Below are 19,156 nucleotides of genomic sequence, written 5' to 3'. Positions count from 1 at the left end.
GTGAGACTTTACACTGTGGTTTATAATATAAGCATATTTATAATACATTAATGTTTTTATTAAAGACTTGTTTTGAGAGTCTAATTCTTTACTTGGGAGAAAAAAAAAAGCCCTATCAAGATGCTGCATATCAAAATAAAAGGATAATTATTTTTTATATGCAGACTGGAGAGTTTGAGTCTGCCTATTATTATTTTGTAAATCACTTGTAAAGTTATGAAGGATTTGCAATTCACAGATGTCATAAATTTATAAAACAAAATATTTACAAATGTGATGAGAAGATTTCTGTATATGAAGACAGTACATGATATGATATTTTTTATTTCTACATTTAGAGATACAAATTTAGAATGAAAAATCAAGTGCACACTACTCATTATTCCCAGTGGCTCTTACAAGAAAATATTTCTGTAATTATTCCTGCAAACCAGGGCTACAGTTTTTGCCTGAAGAAAGTACTTTGATTTTCTTCTATATATTTTATATTCTGGACACGTGTTAAGACCTGCCTGGGCATTGAAGGATTATCACATGATAGAATAGAGTGGGATGTACCTTCCTGAGAGACAGTATATTTTCTGTACTTAGTGAGTAGTTGCTGCCACAAACAGTATCTATAAAAAGCACAAGTCTGGTTCGTTGGTTGTCTGAGAAATGAGGACCAAGTGCTACTCATGCTATCCATACTCCAACAGAAAAGGAAGTGTAATAATATGCAGCAAAGGTCCCTGTAAGCAGAGTCTTAACTATATAGACCTTATTCATTTACTCTTTTTATAATAACCAAGGGAAAGAGTCCAGGTCAGCTCCTTAGAATGTTAAGTATTAGATTTAGATTCTTAATGTAATTCTCCTCCCCTAAACGTATTACTGTGCTTTGCGAATAGGTTCCAATCTTGACAAAAAGTTCTTCTCACTCTGAATACATCATCTACTCATTTTGGCTATTTCTGGTCCCACATAGTGGTGATTTTTGCGTGAGCACTGACGATGCAAAAATCACCACTATGTGCTGCTGATTTTTGCATGGTGGGTGTCTGGGGTGTTATTTTAAATACATTACAGCTAGTATGGTATGAGCACCAGGTAACTGAACAGTACTGACCATAAATAACTGACATGATAAAACCAGGGTGAACCAACTGAACATCAACCTTGCCTGGGAACTCCAAGGAACAAAACCCTAGATCTCCTCTCTATAATATTTATAGGAGACACTTAGTTGTACATACATTCACATAAAGTTCTAAAAAAATTTTAAAAACCTTTATTTGAAAATTTCATACAGGCATTCGAAGTACACTGGCTCACTGAATAGGAGACTTTACATCTCTCATGGCTGGGCAGCAGCTGTGTCTGGCTTCCTTACTTCAAGATCTGCCTTGATCATAGAGAAACTAAGCCAAGGTTGATTTGGTTTTGATGTCTAGCACAACGGTTAAGTTTCTTATTTTCAAGTTCAGCAGGTAAACTTATCTCATTTTTGGGGGTATTTTTAAAGTATAAAAAGTCTGCTATGTTATTTGGGAAAGTTGTACAGTTCAGATGTGAACATTTCAATGTATTTAAACTTTACCTAAAAATGTAAAAATAACAATCAAATAGGAGAGGTAGGGAATCCATAGAGGTATAAATAAAACAAGAATGGAAGAATGCTGATAACTGTTAATGCTGAGTGATGGAAGTTCATTATACAGTCTACTTTGTATATATTAAAACTTTTTCAGAATTAAGTCTGCTACATCAAACAGGGATTTTTTCCTATTTTAAAAATTAAATTAAAAAAATTTTCTTACTAAACCTTAATTTTTACCTATTATTTGTTTAATCCAAATTTATTTTCATCCTTCTTAAACAGAACATCCTAAACCTATAACCTTCAGGTTCTAATTAATCCAGAAGATTAGATAAAATGTATTCTATTGATCCTGATAATCCTTACATCATACTAAGTATGTGTGCTCTTAAACCTCTCAAATTTATATGAGTTTTAAATAGTTGTGCCTATGTTGAAAAATTTCATCACCTTTAAAACTGAAGCAGTTATTCTAAAAATGTTTTCAAGCATACACAATATTTTTCATTTCTATATATTTTTTTTTTATCGAGAAGAACTCTTAATTACTTTGAAGTCTCCAGTGGCATAAAAATCAGAGTCACACTTAAAAGGTTCCCTAGAAAGAGTCACATAAATATTCCCATTGTCTACTGTCACTGTGTGAATCCTTTGCTTTACTCCTTTGGAGCACCACTTGGGTTTTGCTGATGGATCTTTAGGGTTTATAGACTGGTACAGACCTTCTCCTGTTGCCAAAGTAATTTTGTATTTATGCCAGGGGCAAACTATACACGGTCGTCCATCAAAATCCTGGGGAAGAGAATAACTCATTTAATATTCTGACATGTCAAATGTTCGTGATACACCATAGACTCTGAAGAGAATCTGCTGCAGAAGAACCAGGTTAAAAAACAGGTTAGCTTTTCTTTTTTCCTCCTATTTACAAATTATACAGCATAAAGCAGATCCTAATCTGAGAAGAGTCATCAAGCTCTTTTACAGTTGATTAGAAAGGCAGTTAGAGCTCTATCAGAAGACTGACATGCTCAGGCAACTAAAACATGTGACTGCAGCTGTGCGGTTATCTATCAGATGTTAATGTCACCTCCTTGACAGAAATGGGGCAAGGACTTCAAGTGCTTCTATAGGAATTTTCACTAGCTTCTGGAATTTTCACTAGCTTCTAGAAGAATTGTAAGGTTCGGATATAAATTCAAAAGGAGTTACTAAAGGCATGAGTGCATATGATAATAGAAGAGCAATCTGTGATCCAAAGTAGTTAATTCTCAACTTTTTAACTGTCTTGGTGAAGTGCTTCTCAAACGCAGGAAGCACCTGGATCTGGTTTCAATGTATGTCTCTCTGTTTAAATGTAGTACGTCTAAGGGGTTGGGGTGACAAGATTCTGCATGTCTAAAAAGCTCCCATGTGACACCAAAGTTGTTGGTCTATGGACAACAGTTTGAGGAGCAAGGTCTTCAAGCTCTCATTATGGACTGAAACTAGGGAAAATTCTATGACACTATTATCAGCTCACAAATGTAAGTGGGTGCTTTCATTTTTCCCCTCTATATCCAAAAGTGCAGGAATACTGATTCGTACTTTCATTTGGTGACTGATTTGTACTGTCAGCAAAGATTCACATTTTCATAATTTACATTACATAAAACTGTCAGCAAAGATTCACATATGTGGTTTTGGACAACGGGAAAAAATAGAAAAAATAAACACACATATGTTCTTTAACATGAGGACAGGTGTGTACACTTATCAAGTGTAGAGAAAGTGGAATGCTAAGTTCAAGTTTGTACTTTGCATCAGTTAGAGAGAGAGAGAGACCAATTTCATGAAGAAAGAAGAAATTTAGGTGACTACCTTTGGAATCCAAGGACGCAAAGACAACTTCTTCCTCAGTTAAGACTACCGTGTGGTTTATTTCTTTAAAAATATATTTATATTGTATATTTTTGTTTTAAAAGTAATATATACTCATTGTAAAAAAATCAAATTATGTAGAGTGTATAAAGTAAAAAGCGAATATTCTTTTTGATGAAAAAAATGAGATCTCATAAGACTATTATCTTATGACTTGCTTTTTTCAGCCACAAATACATTGTTCACATCTCTCCATACCCATATAGATCTGCCTCATTAATTTAATGATTGCATGGTACAGTTATTCCACAGCATAGCTGTATCATAATTTATTTAACCAGTTTCCTATTGTTAAAACATTATAATGAATAATTGCCTTCAATTCATTATAATAAATAATGCTACAATGAATCATTCCTATACAAATACTTAAACATCTGTGCAATTATGGCCATAGAATAGATATAGAGTATAATTGCTAGGTCAAAAGATATGCATATTTCTCATATTTATCTTATGAATTCCCAGAATACTTGAAATTATACTCAAAGCATTAAAATATAGTTCAAACCAACTATAAATTAGTTTTGAATATATGTAGATGCTGAATTTGCTGAAAATAAATTTAATTTTACATACCTCTATATCTCCCAAATGTAAAGGTCCTCCTGAGTCTGAAAAGGAATCAGATATTACCTGCAGTCACTAAAAAACTGAAATTTTGATAGTTTTATGGTTTAAAGTTTTACAAATGAAAAATAAAATCTTACGGTAACAGCGAATATCCATAGCATGACATTCTCCCTTGTGGTAGAAAATGACCACTTCTCTATCATGGACAACAGCTGTCATTCTTTCAGATTTTTTAATGTCATCTTCTCTGCCCACACAGACAGAAGAATATTCCCTCTTTTCAGGATCTTGTGCAGAGCCATCAAGATTCATGCTAGTTGAACGTAAAGAAGGAAAGTTACAAGAAGTATTCACTAATTTGGTTCCAACTTTATGGAGATAACCATAAGAATGAATAGTTTGGACTTTTCAAGATTAATGAAGGCACTTTCTGTAGCTACATAAAACATTTATAAATACTGGATTATTATTATTATTATTATTATTTTGAGACAGAGTCTCACTCTGTCACCCAGGCTGGAGTGCAGTGGCATGATCTTGGCTCACTGTAACCTCCGCCTCCCAGGTTCAAGGAATTCTCCTGCCTTGGCCTCCTGAGTAGCTCTGATTACAGGAGCCCACCACCATACCTGGCTAATTTTTGTATTTTTAGTCGAGACAGGGTTTCGCTGTGTTGGCCTGGCTGGTCTCAAACTCCTGACCTCAAGTAATCCACCCACCTCAGCCTCCCAAAGTGCTGGGATTACAGGCATGAGCCACTGTGCCCAGCCATAAATACTGGATTACATTAAGTAGACGGTCATTACTTTGCGTTAGAGACTCTTAAAGACTGCCAAAATTAGGGAGGATTCCTCACTTTGAGGATAGAGTTATATTAGATTCATTTTGAGGTCAAGAAGGAAATTTCAGAACTTGTAAAACATAGAAATTTAAGTTTCACTATCCCTTTATTTCCTATCAAATTTAACACTAAACAACATTCAGTTCTTATCTGCATTGTTCTCAGCCTTCTGCTGAAGGCAGGATTCTTTGATTGTCTGAATAGTCTTCAGCCTCTTGGCTAAGGTGGTCCACTTGGTTTTGCCTAGAGTACATAGTTGGCTCTTACAGGCACAACCAGATAGCTATTACAGCAAGAGAAGATGGGTATGAATGAAAACTTTTCATTTTCTTACCTCAGATAAAAACTGGTCACTGAGATGACAGCTGAGCTGAAATGCCCAAAATGCAAATGAACTAGACATGCCAACAGCTGGGGGAAGAGAATTCCATACTGAAGGAATAGCAAATACAAAAGCCTGAAGGAAAGAAAAGGCTTGGTGAATGTGTTCCAGAAGACTGGAACATCATGTGCAAGATTGGTAAATAGGCAGGAGCCAGGTTGTGCAGTGCTGTGTACAGATTTTACTCTAAGAGCAAAGGAAAGCCACTAAAGAGTATAAAGCAGGAAAGTGTGACTTGATTTCTTTTTGAAAGAATGCCCCGGCTCTGTGGAGAATGGATTATAGCAAAACAACAATGGATGCACAGAAATCAGAAAGCTAGGGGTCCATGAAAAAGATGGTGGTTTGCCCCAGGGGGTTGACGCTGTAGGGGAGAAAAAGTAATAGTAACAGTAGTAGCAGTAGCTACAATTATATTGTGTTAACTATGTGCCAGGCACTATTCTAAGGCTACATTTATTTATTAACTTCTTTAATCCTCCATGTTACTAAAAAGGTATCATTATTTTAATTTTATAGTACAGAGAAGTTGGGTTGATGAACTAGAATGAAGACGCTATAGAAAAATAAATAATGACTCCCAAGTTTTAGGTTTGTGCAGCTAGGTGAACTGTAGTGCGAAAGACTGTGATGAGAAAGGCCAAGAAATCAATGGTATTTTTGCAGGATGGAAAATCAAGAGCTATATACATTTTTCACATATTGAGTTTAAGGTATCACAGAGACATCCAAGTAGAGATATCAAGTCAGCAACCAGATATAAGAGACTCAAGTTGAGAATTTCTAGAGAGAAAAATTGAGGAGTTTCCAGGTTATAGAATTCTATGGACTCACCTGGAGAGGAAGTGTATGTAAGGAAGAAGGTCTAAGACAATTCTTGAAGCACTTCAACATTTAGGGGTCAGGTGGAAGAGTGGTTGTAGAGACACAAGACCAGTAGAGTATCCAATCTATTGCTAATCAAATGAAATTCATTCACAGCTTTCTTCTCTATCTTATATTCTCCTTGAATTGCAAATAGGTGGTAACCTAGAAAAAAAAGGCAGGCAATGAGGCCAAATAAATTCCAATGCTGGTCACGTCTGTGTACTAAACAATAAATAATACATGAAGAAAACTCAAGGATCCTAGGAAACTGTCCTGACACTATGGTTGCTCTATAAAGAGTTGGGCCTACCCTGTACCCTTTTCTCTTTGTAAGTTCATTTACTCCCTATACATCCACCCTCCTAGAAATCAAATACTGATTAGTATCCAAGTAAGAGCTTATATTCAGAATATAACCATTACTACTCTCTTTTCCCTGTATTTCTAAAGTTTATCCCCTAGTCTACTCTTTAGTATCCTTTTGGCCAAATATAGAAATTAAAAGGTGGGAAAAAAAATCAAGACTAAGAAATATCTCAATATTATTTTTAGGAACAGGCTTAAGGGTTATAGGTTTGATCCTGTCCTTGCATCAAAATAATGACTCAGGCCAGTGGCTCACACCTGTAATTCCAGCACTTTCGGGGTGGGAAGATCAGTTGCCAGGAGTTCAAGACCAGCCTAGGCAACATACCGAGACCCAGCTCTACATAAAAATGTTTTTTAAAAATTACCCAGGTGGGTTGGTACTTGCCTGTAGGGTTGGCTGCTTAGGAGGCCCCAGGAGGAGGATCACTTGAGGCCAGGAGTTTGAGGCTTCAGTGAGCTATGATCATACCACTGTACTCCAGCCTGGGCAACAGAGTGAGACCCTGTCTCTAAAAATATTTTTTTAAGAAACAAGTTTGCTGTGAAATGCTCAAGATATTAAACACACACTTATCTACAAATATTTAACAAAATTACAAACCAGATGTCAACTTCAAATAAATATTCTAACTTTCAGAAGATACTTCATCATCCATGCCTTTTTCAAATATAGTAATATTGTAGTATTTCACAGGAAGTTAAACAATATAATGTACCTTTTCTTGATCAACAGGAATCTGCATTTTAATTCCACTCAAGTCTTAGGTTACCATTTTACATAAAAACACATATATCCAACTTCTTTTTCTTTCTTTTTTTTTTTTTTTTTGGGACAGTCTCACTCTGTAGCCCAGGCTGGAGTGCAGTGGCTCAATCTCGGCTCACTGCAAGTTCCACCTCCTGGGTTCACGCCATTCTCCTGCCTCAGCCTCCCAAGTAGCTGCGACTACAGGTGCCCGCCACCACATCCAGCTAATTTTTTGTATTTTTGTAGAGGCAGGGGTTTCACCGTGTTAGCCAGGATGGTCTCGATCTCCTGACCTCGTGATCCGCCCGCCTCGGCCTCCCAGTGTGCTGGGATTACAGGTATGAGCCACCGCGCCCGGCCCTATCCAACTTCTTTAAAGAAGGCATTTGTACCTCAGTGTACCTAGCTTAGAATGGTTACACACTATGGGCCAGTCCCTTCCCCAAAAAAGAGAAAATGTTTTCATGGAAGTGCCAAGTGACTTTAGGCCTTCTGCAGAGAATTTTCCTGATGGCTTCTCTAAATATTTATTTAAGCCTGTATAACTGATTGGAAGTTTTAAAATGTTAGCAGAAAAAGAGCATGGTTCATTTAAAAAGTAAGTTTATAAAACAAAAATTATTAAGAGTAAAACCTCCATGTTAGTGTGTTACGAGTGAGCTTTAGAAAAAGAGAATTTATAGGTCACTATTTTGAGAGAAATAGTTCTGAGCCATGTGGAAGACAAATATCCGATATCATTGTAAGTCTAGGCTCCAAAATAGAGGTGTAGATAGAGAGGTATGTGTGTGCATGTTTGTGCATGTGTGCATGTGTGTTGATGGGGAGAGGCAGGGGCTTTAAATTCAATGTATAAAGGAAAGCATCACACACATCAAGCTTAGAAAATTATAGGGATGTCAAATTTGCACTCTGAAGTTTGCATTTTTAATTCTTGCTCTAACCAATTTTTTTAAAAATGGGGGGACACAAAATACATATGCTGTTTTTAAAAATTATCTCACAATAAAAAAGAAAAATTTATTATTTTAAAGCAAAGGCAAAGAGGACCAGGGCCATGATTTTCTGGGTTAGCTATGGCTGACAGGAGGCAGGAATACTGTCTCTGAATGGTCATCTGGTTTTATTTGATTTGGGCAGGTACTCAAAGAACATAAATTGCTCAGGTGGCAGTATTTACCTTCAGAGTTGGGCATGCAGCCTTCATCACATTTTGTGACAGAACAGAGGCATAATAATAAGAAAAATGGGAACAGACAAAGGAATGAACTGAAAGAAGGGGAAACAGGCTAAAGAAAAAGAAAAGAAAGAAATGTGGAATTTGCAATACATATAACCGACAAAGGCTTGAGATTCAGAATATATGAATAACTCCTATAGGCCAGTAAAAAAAATAACAAATAATCATAGAAAAATGGGCAAGACATGAACAAACATTTCACAAATAAAGAAATCTCAATGGCCAATATATGTAAAGACATTCAACCTCATTAGCAGGAAAACGCAAAGGAAATGCAAAGCAAAGTCATTAATGTGATACTATTTTCTATCCACCGGGCTGACAAAAAATTATACCAAGTATTGGTGAAAATACGGAACTGCTAGTGATAACATAAATTTGTGCTACCACAGTTTGGCATTACCTAGTAAAGTTAAACATAATAATAATAATCCCACTTTGGGTATATGCCACAGAAATGCGCACAGATATACCAGGAAACATACACAAGAATAGTTATGACAGCAAAAAACAAAAACAACACAAAACCCATCAACAGTAGAATGGAATGTGTGTATGTTCATTCAATGGAATGCTGTACAACAGTGAAAAATGTATCTCTACATCAAGTTGGATTAATTTCAAAAAACATAATTGCAAGTGAAAAATTTAAAAAGTCAGAGTATGTTTCCATTTTTATCACAAAAGCGGCAAAACAAAACAGTATATTATTCATGGGTATATGTACTATAGGGTAAATATATAAAGAAAAGCAAGGAGATAATAAACATTTCTTAAATGTCTAAAAATACTTATTTCTTATATTTAAAATTACTCTTTTCAAGACTTGTTGTATCCTAATTTATATTTATGTAGCAAATGACCCCAAACCCAAGAAAAATGGAATAAAATTGCCCTTTCTATCCTCAGAGAATGTGCCTGTGCATAGATCATGAATGGACTATTTTGAGACTTTTGTACAGCTAATTTCAAAAGTTGGCACCAAAGGAGGAATGAACAGTTCTTTTTTTTTCCTTCCAGGCAAAAAATAGAAAAGTACTATCAAAAAGTAATGAAATACAAGAGATGTAGTATAATATCAAAAGTTAATTATGTTTTCCCAACTCCCAAATAAATGAGAACCAAATACAGGCCTTTCTCAAATTTGAGTCACTACAAACTTACAGTCTTTGCAAGGTTTGCCTCCAACCCGAAAAACTGGTGAACTTTGAAGGGGCTGATAAAAAAGGAGCAGAGAAGACTGGGGCTAAACGATAAAGGCTTCAGAGAACTATGATTATGGCCTTGCATTTTGCTTAGAAAGTATTATTTTATATGTCAAATAATAGTTTCCTCTATGTATCTTAAATGGTACTATTTATAATATCTGATGACTTTTTACATTTAACACCCATATTATTCTTACTATTGTGAATATCATGAACCATTCAGACAACAGGAAAAGCCCATGTGTTCACCTTAATTATCGTTATTTTGATGAACTATTCATAAACTCCCAATGTATTTCAAGTCTACTTTAAGATAGTGGAATCTTAACTGAATGAAACAGAAAATTAAAGGACTCATCCAGTTTGGGGGCTAGATGAAAACTTCCCCCTGAAAAATTTAGTTGTTGTGTTCCATGTTCTCGTCGAGAAAAATTTTTGGCCTGTCCCTAAAATTGGTTTCTAAAGGTGCTTAACTCCATATAAAATTACAAATCAGCTGAATGGATAATCAGTCACTATTAGATCCCTTTCCAACACAGGAAATAAATTCAAGTTGAATTTTTAAAAATATTTAGTGTAACTCAAATTTCCACAAGTCACTGAAGATAAAAGAGACACGAAGTGAAACGTACTTACTTGTCACTCCTCTTGAGCCATGACTAAGGTGCTTTTACTAAGTCTGGAAACTTTGCCTACACATTATCAGAATGCTTATCTCAAGTTTGACACCCTTGCTTTTAGGTGCAGGGAAGAAAAATGTCTTAGTAGTTTCTCAATGGCAGAATAATAATGGATAAAACTAGCTGTCCTTCAGTAAATGCTTACTGCTTGGACCCTTTGAATATAATAGTTCATCAGTCTTCACAAAACCACCAAGGGGTAGGCATTAGTTTTATTCAGGTAGCACCCACTTTTTTATAAACATGGGGCTTGCAAGTAAACTACCCTGAAGACACAAAAACCTTTTAGCAAAGCAAAATTTTAGCAAAGCAAAAAAAAAAATGGTGATATATATAGTACTGATATTTATATATGTCACCAAAGATGTGATCACGAGTGAGCTAGACCTGGGTTTGCATCCCAGTTCTGCGTGATTTGGGGCAAGTTGCTTAATTTCGCTGTGCTGCAGTTCTTTTACTGTAAGAAGGGCCTGCCACATCGGGGTGCACATAGGGTAACGCACATAAATGCTTTAACACACGTCAAATGTTTAGAGCAGGCCTAACGCAGAAAAAGCTCAAAGCGCGTTAGCTGGCACCTCTAAGGTCCATCCAGCTCTGGCAGTTATCCTGCCTAACTTCAAGCTGTGTTTAACATTTCGGTAAAGACGGCCTGCAGTTTGGAGACTGCACGTGGCTGTCCAGGTGCTGTAAATTCTCCACTACAGATTCCAGGAGAGACTGTCTCCAGGACGGCCGGGGCTGCGGTAGCCTGGAGCAGCTTCTATACTTTAGAGCGCACAAATGCCATGAAAGCTTGTTAGAACGACCCGCATACCCCCCTGAGGTGGCAGGTCTCAGGTGTGGCCCAAGTTTCAAGGTGAACAAGCTTAGTGGGTCTCCTGTGCCTGGGCGGAAGCCTGCTCTGGCGGGTTAACAGTTAACGCTGAACCGAAACCTAGGAGGGCCTCAGGCCTCGCAGCGGCCCGGAGCAAAGGCCACAGGCCAGCAACCCCGCCACAGCCGGAATGCTGAGTCCACGCCCGCGGCCCAGCCGGAAGCAGCTGGTCCCGCGAGCCCGCCCCCTGCGCGGGGAGAACAGAACTTACTGTCCCCGAGTCCTCGCTCCGCCTCCGCGTGACGCTACTGCGCGAGCCAGAGCTCCAGACTCGCGCGGCGCCTCGACGGGGCGGGGCAAGGTCATCCACGAGACCGGAGAAGGCCCGCCCCCAGGACCGCCTCTATGGCATTGCCGGCAGATAACCCTGACGCTGGTTGATAGAGATCGCTGGCCAGCAGCGCCTAGCCAGCACCTTCAAACGGGCAGGCCTACTCGTGTGCTTGACAAATGTGGATAGCATCAGTTTACTTTTTAGATGTTTGTTGGTCTCATTACATTTATTCAAATTTTAGATGCGCCCAGCGATTTCGTTCAGGAATTTACCCTATACAAATATTTGCAGGTCTTCGCGATGCTTGTAATCCATGTATAAGGATGTTAAGGCAGGGTGTGGTGGCTCACGCCTGTAATCCCAGTACTTTGGGAGGCCGAGGCGGGCGGATCACCTGAGGTCGGGAGTTTCAGACCAGCCTGACCAACATGGAGAAACCCCGTCTCTACTAAAAACATAAAATTAGCCGGGTGTAGTGGCCCATGCCTGTAATCCCAGGTACTCGGGAGGCTGAGGCAGGAGAAGAGCTTTGAACCCAGGAGGCAGAGGTTGCGGTGAGCCGAGATGGCGCCGTTGCACTCCAGCCTGGACAACAGGAGCGAAACTCCATCTCAAAAAAAAAAAAGGATTTTTTTTGCAATGAAATAATCAGAATAACTAAAGTGATAACACGGAGGAATGGTTCAATAAAACACAGCACAACAGTACAGACGTGAATTACTTCGTGGCTGTGTACTGTATACTCAAAGGACAGGTCCATGATGTAATGAATATTAAAGGCAAAGCATGGAATACTATATGCGGTGTGCTGTCTTTAATGTAAACAAAAATTATTTTTTGAAATACAAACATGCAGGTATGTATATAAACTTTTTCTGGAAAAATCAAAAGAAACAATAGTGGTTGCTTTGGGAGGAGATGGAGAGTTTTCACTTTCATATTTTGAACTTTGCAATTTTGCTTTTTTCTCATTATACTTCCCTGAATTGACAACAACAACAAAGAAAACCACCAAACCTTCATATCTGTGTTCCGAGCTGGGAAACTAGATGAGCCTAAGTTTTTAAAAGTTTCCTTGACTACCTTCCAATGCAGTGGTTTTTAACCCTGGTTATGCCTTAGAGTCGCTTGGGAGTTTTGAAAAGTCGTGATGCCCAGTCTGTATGCCAGACCAACAAAATAAAACACAGATTTATTTGGGGTTGGGGGCAGGTGGGCAGATTCAATATATGTTTTTAACTTCCTGAGTGATTCCAGTGTGAACCCAAGGTTGAACGCTACAACTTGTATTTAGTATGGTGACATATTGATCTCCGGCTCTAGGGTGGCCCAGTGAACCTAGGGCAGCCGAAACCCAGGAACTTTGTCCATTTACCTCAGTGTGCTATATAAATGCCATTTTTTAAAATGAGCCTCAACCTGTAAGAAGTTGAATAGCTCAGAATAATTTGCCTCCAGTGCTAGTTTCTTCTGATTCTATTCTTTTCAGTATAGTTTTAGGGTGATCAATAATATTTTATAGGGTCATTACCCTTTTGGCCATTTGTTTCACTGACCCAAACACAAATTAACTATCTAGTTTTGATCTATCACTTATCAAAGAGATAAAATATATTTTGATTTATTATAATTTCCATTATCTGTTAGTCATCCCAAATGATTTTATTGGCACATGGAAGGTGTTAGCAGTCCCCAGCTTGTCATCAAAGGACTAAATAAGGTTTGCCATTTTAGAAATCCTTTTTCACTTTGTCATATTCTGGACATTAAAAAAGGACACATCTTACATCCATCGACCTTAAATTTGATTTTGAATAAACTGAAGACCTCAGTAGTTATACATGCATATGCACACAAGAAGGATGAAAGAAGAGAAACTTTCTTTTATCTCTACCAAAAGTATTCATATGGTTAGTCGTGTGATGTTTGGAAAGCTATAATGGAGGTCAGAATAAACTACCCTTCTTCATTTCCCAAGTACACACACACACAAACGCACAAAACCATTCACACACAGGCATGCACATTAGGTAACAGCAAGAACCCATCCAGTCTATTTGGAAGTCATTATTTTTCAGAATAAAGTTCATGATTCCTACTGTTATTTTGCCTTTTTTTTTTTTTTCAATAGAACAATGTGAGCAATGCTACCACTAAGTTTCACCTGTGGCCAACTTGGGGCATGTTTTACCTTTTCTTTTCTTCCTTCATTTGTTCTTTTAGCCTTTCCTTTTCTATGCTTCTAACTTTGGCCTATTAGTGACACCTAGTGGTACCTGTGGCCAGCTTTCCCCCTGATTTTGGCTCTCAATATCTTCATATATGGTTTCAACTGAAAACTGTGAGTCTAGTCCCTCTGCCGTGAGCATCAGGCTGTTTCTCGGCAGACTTTTCAGGTACCAAGTCTCCCCTCTTAGAGAAGTTTAAAACTTGCCTTCAATCCTAAGCCAAAATCTGTTTTGACTGCTAGTGAAGGCACTTGTGTGCTGCTAGTTTCACTATAGGGAAGTTTGAAGAGTGTCCGCCGATCTGAATTTCCTACTCCTTTACACCAGAAAAGGGGGATAATACTGCCCTTACTAGGCCCTGGAACTCAGATTATGAGACCGTGAGGGTGGCTCTAAATGCCACCTATGTGCTTATGACTCCTAAATGAATGTCTCCAGACATACATTTGTTGGCGATGCCTACTTGACATTTCCATGGGGCTACTGTGGCAGAAACAGTGGTGTTCACCAGACATCCCATCAACTACCACACATTTTCCAGCTCCACTTACAGTTTGTTGCGGCCACATAGCCAGTTTTGAACAATGGGTTGTAGACAGAAGCATAGAAAAGCTGAGATGAGACTTCTCCAGTTGCCTCTTTTCCTATCATAAGAATTAACAACATTCTACATGGTGGAGCCTACACCAGCCTGGGTCCCTGAGTGACTATGCGGAACAGAGACCACATCCCCCCACCAATTCCCTAACTTCCACTAAGCCGTGAAAGTCACATAACTTAAGTGAGAAATAAATTTTTATTATGTTAAGGTCCCTGGAATTTTAAGGTTGTTTATAACATACAATAGTTTGACCTGATAATTCATAGCTATCTCTAATTTCATTGTGTTCAAAATCGAAATATTAGTTCTCTCCCATAAATCTGCATTTCTTTGTCTTCTCCATCTGTATAAGTGACAACACTGTCCATCTTCAGGCTTAAGGGAGAAATCTGGATGTCTTCCTTGACTCCTCCCTTTTCCTTACTGCACCCCTTCTTGCCCGCCCATACAGAAAGGAGTTCACATAGCTGACCTGAGACTGCTATCCTTAAAAAGGTCTGCTAGCAAGATTGGCCCTTCGCTGACTTGTGAGAACTTGGCAGGTAAACAGTCTCTTACTGTTGTGCCAAAGCCCCATTAACCTCAGTAGGAAAGGAACCAGGTTCAAGAGGCCGAAGAACAGACCTAGAGCCAGCAAACAAAACATGGTGTTTTATTAGGTACTTACAGAGTCCAGTGGTGGTGGGCTGGGCAGGAAAACTGCAACCGCCTGCAACCATCATGCAGTTTATATGGTATTTTCACTTTATACCCTCCCCCTAATAATCTCCACCTGGCAACCTTCATGTATCCCAAAATTCAGGGCCTCAGTTCCCTGTATTAGATGTTTCTCATAGACAAAGAATTATTCTCCAGGTTGGCTACTCCCAGATTCCCTAGCTCAGAACATGCATTCAGGTGCATCTGCCATACGGGGTCATTCTGAGGGTATGCATAAATTATTGCTATCAGGTGAGTTTACCTGACACCTACACCTACACATATAAAGCTTTCCCTAAATGATAAAAGTGACTCACTGTGCCTAAGCTATTTGTACAAACAATGTGTTCTATGCTGATCACTTGCCTTCCTTCTGAGATTCTAGAACTTGGTACCTGCTAAGCAGAGGTGCCTGTGACCAACCCCCAATAAAAACTTTGGCTGCTGAGTCTCAGTCTTTCCTGGGCAAAAACATTGCAGGCATGTTTCTACATTTCCATTTCTGGAGGAAGAATGCAGTCTGTGTGGCCCCTCGTGAGGGGGAGAACACATAGGAATCCTGCACACACAAGTCTTGCACGCGCTGCCTGAGTCTTTTTCTTTACAATCTAGCTGTGTATCCTTACTAAGTTTCTGTAATAGCGTAACTGTAATGAGTCCCAGAATCTAGTGAATCTCTGAATGTGAAGGGGTCTTAGGGACCCCTTGATATCCCCCCATATCTAATCCAGCACTGAGTCCTGCCAATTCTTCCTAAAATGTATCTGAAATTATACTGCTTCTTACCTTATCTGCTATCACCACCCTGAAGATGCCATCATCTTTTATTTGTGTTGGACTTTGAGAGGGCCCAATAACACCTTTCTTTTATTTTCTGCCTGAGTTTGGAACCAATTGAGAGACACAGAAAGAGATCAAGGTGTGAACTTTATTTAATTATGAACATCTCAATTGGGGTGGCTTAAATGTGCAGCCAAAGGGACTGACAGCCTCCGGAATTAAACTTATGTATCAAAACTCTCTTAAAACTGTCCTCTCTAGAGGACAGACTAGATTGTACCCTTTCTACGGGTACACAAATCTGTAGAAAGAAGAAAGGAGCTAAGCTGAGCATACCAGGAGAAGTGAGTGAAGGTTGGCGATTTGAATAGCTGAAACACTTCTTGTTCACTCCTGATTTTTACCTGCCTGGTGGGACGCCAAGTCCTGAGCATTAAGTAAATGATACACAGCTGACGTAAGTAGGGGTGTGGAGAAGAGAGTCTGATCAGCAAACACCACTGACCCTGCATTGAGCCTGAAGCAAAACACTGGCCATTTGAACCAAGTCAGGCTTAGCAAACACACACAACAGAGCTATGTGGGCCCAGTAAAGGCAAACCCCAGAGGTTTTTAGGTGATGTGGGCCTCGGGTGCAAGCTGCTGCTCCTTGACCTTGATCACCATTCAGAACATATTCATTCTGCTATGCTGAGTGTTAGCAGAGACAGGGAGGCCACAAAGACCTAAGAGAGCAGGTATAATTAAGACAAGGACTAAATTATGTCTTTAAGGACTTTGGCCTTTCAGACAGTAGTGGGTAGAGTCAAGTTTGCTGCAGTTAGAGGTAATGATATTAATGAAACTGAAGCTTCAGGTTCCCACACTTGCGTGGGGCCTTTCCAAGATCCTGAGGTCCTCAGGGACACTAGTAATGTGTTCATATGGTCATGTGCTCTTGCTCTCTCTCACCCCACCCCTCATATATATAATTATATATAATTTGGTAACATACATGAAAATACAGAAAAGTACAGGGAAACTCTATTCCCGAACACTCATTTGAGAGTATAGTACCAATCTGATGCCCCATCAGTCCCTAATGCTTTAGTATGTATTTTCTCCAAATCTGGACCTTCTTCTACATAACCACGATACAGCCATCAAAATCAGGAAGTTAACACTGACACACTACCATCTAATCCTCAAATTCAGCTCAGAATCAAGATTGTATGTTTAGTTGTCATGTCTCCAGATTTCTTCAGTCTGAGATATTTCCTTCGTCTTTCTTTAACATTTATGATATTGGCATTTTTGAAGATTACAGGCCATTCATTTTGTAGAATGTCCCTCAATTTGAGTTTGTCTGATGTTTCCTCCTGATTAGAGTCGGGTAATGAAAGCACATCACAGAGATTGGACTTTGAGCCTCTGTAGGTTGCTCCTTGATTCCCTTCCCACTGGGCTTGAGCTGGCCACGCTACATCACCACACCATGTTGCCATCTATCCCACAAGGGCTCTGACACTCCTCTGGGAGCCACTGTGGTCACTCCTCCTTCCCATCTCCCTAGCTAGCATGTGTGTCTACCCCGCTCTGTCCCACCTGCTGACTTTAGGACTGAATTGTTCAGAAAGGAGAAAGAAGACAGGGAGGAATAGTGATAATAATGTTTTTGTAAAATGTGTAAAAGCAAGGTAACTTAACTTCTGTGGATCAAGGCCATTGTCTGTTTTCCTTCTGTCACTCAGACATTTTGGGGACCTGGTGAAGGGCCTTCTGAGTTAGAAATACATTTAGTTTGGGTTTAGTGGGATATAGTTGTATGGTTTATAGCTTCCAATAATTCTCCAACTGCTCACTGTGGTGACTCTCCCTGCATGCCCAAATGAGGGTGAGGGCCAGGGTTCTCTCAAATGTGAAGGTGGGACAGTGCCGGACATGGAAATATGTGAGTCCTAGAGCAGAAGCCAGATTTGAAATGGATGGAGCCAGAAATTAGGCTGTAGAAAATTCCATCATCAGATGTTCGGTAATGTTGTAAGTGTGGGATTCTGTTCTCATCGACAGTACACATGAAACGTGCTTAGTAATAACATCATGTAAACTATAAACCCACCACATCTTTTTTGATGGGAATCACGTGAAATAGAATTTATCAGAATTCCTATGTCTAAAGTACACAAACCTGTACTGGATCTACAAACTAAGTTTGTTTTATGCTTCCTGTCAATTAAAAAAAAGATTAATACTGTAGGAAAGATTGAATTATCTATTTGTTCCATTTATATAAAATATTATCATAAAATTATTGTGTGAAGGGATTGCTAGAGAGTAAGTAGACAAGATTGTAGGCAAAAGCTATTATAGAGGTGTGTCTGGCAATTGATGTTTGCTATTATGGCTGTTTTAAAATTATTTGTATTTTTTGTGATTAATCATTCTAATTAAATATTCGCTTTTATATGTATTTTTAAATGTATTGTTTTGTATCTTTTTCTTAAAGAGAACCCTTCCCCACATTGTCACCTAAATCTATACCCAGCTGCATTTACACTGTAAGGCGGCTGAGCTTCGCGTGTGCCTAACTGGAAATTGCCCATGTGGGGATGAGTAGGCAGCACTGCTTCAGATTTCATTCTGCATTCTGGGCCAGAGAGGGAACTGTGGAAGGACAAACCTTAGATTCCTGTAGTATGTTCACATGTTCAGAGTCACTCCACATCATCCATGGAGTCAAGAGAGCTCTGGAGAAAGCGTAGCTCAAGGCAGATTGTTTAGCCTGCCACTGAAAACAGCCACTGAGGCACAGGATTGAAAACACGCTCCCAAGAGAGCTCCATGTCAATAGACAGAGATCTTGCTCAAGTAAGTACAAGAGCTCAGAATGGAAATGGCGATGAAGAAAATTTTAATTGATAAGAAGTGAAATACACTTGGAGACTGGGGCTTCACCTTTGTAAATTTCTAAACTTGTTGGAAGGCAGAATGACTCTATTGCCTGTGTCTGTGAATAGCTCACCCTCTGCCCACTCCGTCCCCCAGATTTGTTCAGCACGATGCCCAAACGAACCTCTTATGAAAAGATTTCTCCCAAATAGTTTACCTGCACAGGGTATAGGTTTGGATTTCCTGCACTGAGTGACGGACAGCCACCCTGAGGAAGTTGAGACACAGTCTCTCCTCTCAGATTCTAAGCCTATGCTAGAGTTTTTGGGTTCTAGAAGTACATCTTTATTTGGCAGTTGCTCCAGGGACAGAGAATGGTTTGTTTCCTAACTTTGGTGGGTAGGTGAGAGGCTAGTGCTACAATA

General features: G+C 39.0%; 1 protein-coding gene across 3 annotated transcripts; it reads right to left on the bottom strand.

Moving 5' to 3' along the window:
• Positions 1-295: 295 nt before the first annotated feature.
• Positions 296-11,592, bottom strand: RFESD (Rieske Fe-S domain containing). 3 transcript variants are annotated; one of them, XM_009208806.4, is made up of 5 exons: positions 11,493-11,592; positions 6,127-6,321; positions 4,207-4,382; positions 4,076-4,110; positions 296-2,371 (listed from the first exon to the last, which is right to left on the bottom strand). In XM_009208806.4, the coding sequence occupies exons 3-5, from the start codon at positions 4,379-4,381 to the stop codon at positions 2,105-2,107; spliced, it is 477 nt and encodes a 158-aa protein (XP_009207070.1). In that variant the 5' UTR covers position 4,382; positions 6,127-6,321; positions 11,493-11,592; the 3' UTR covers positions 296-2,104. The 3 variants fall into 3 exon arrangements, with proteins under 3 accessions (XP_009207070.1, XP_009207071.1, XP_031522176.1); XM_009208807.4 differs by lacking the exon at positions 11,493-11,592 and adding an exon at positions 10,361-11,466; XM_031666316.1 differs by lacking the exon at positions 11,493-11,592 and adding an exon at positions 5,245-5,342 and having other exon boundaries at positions 768-2,371; positions 6,127-6,186.
• Positions 11,593-19,156: the final 7,564 nt, after the last annotated feature.

The sequence above is a fragment of the Papio anubis genome, chromosome 5, assembly GCF_008728515.1.
Source record: "Papio anubis isolate 15944 chromosome 5, Panubis1.0, whole genome shotgun sequence".
Taxonomy (NCBI): domain Eukaryota; kingdom Metazoa; phylum Chordata; class Mammalia; order Primates; family Cercopithecidae; genus Papio; species Papio anubis.
The sequence above is the reverse complement of the archived record's forward strand: the minus strand, read 5'-3'. Positions and strand labels throughout refer to the sequence as shown.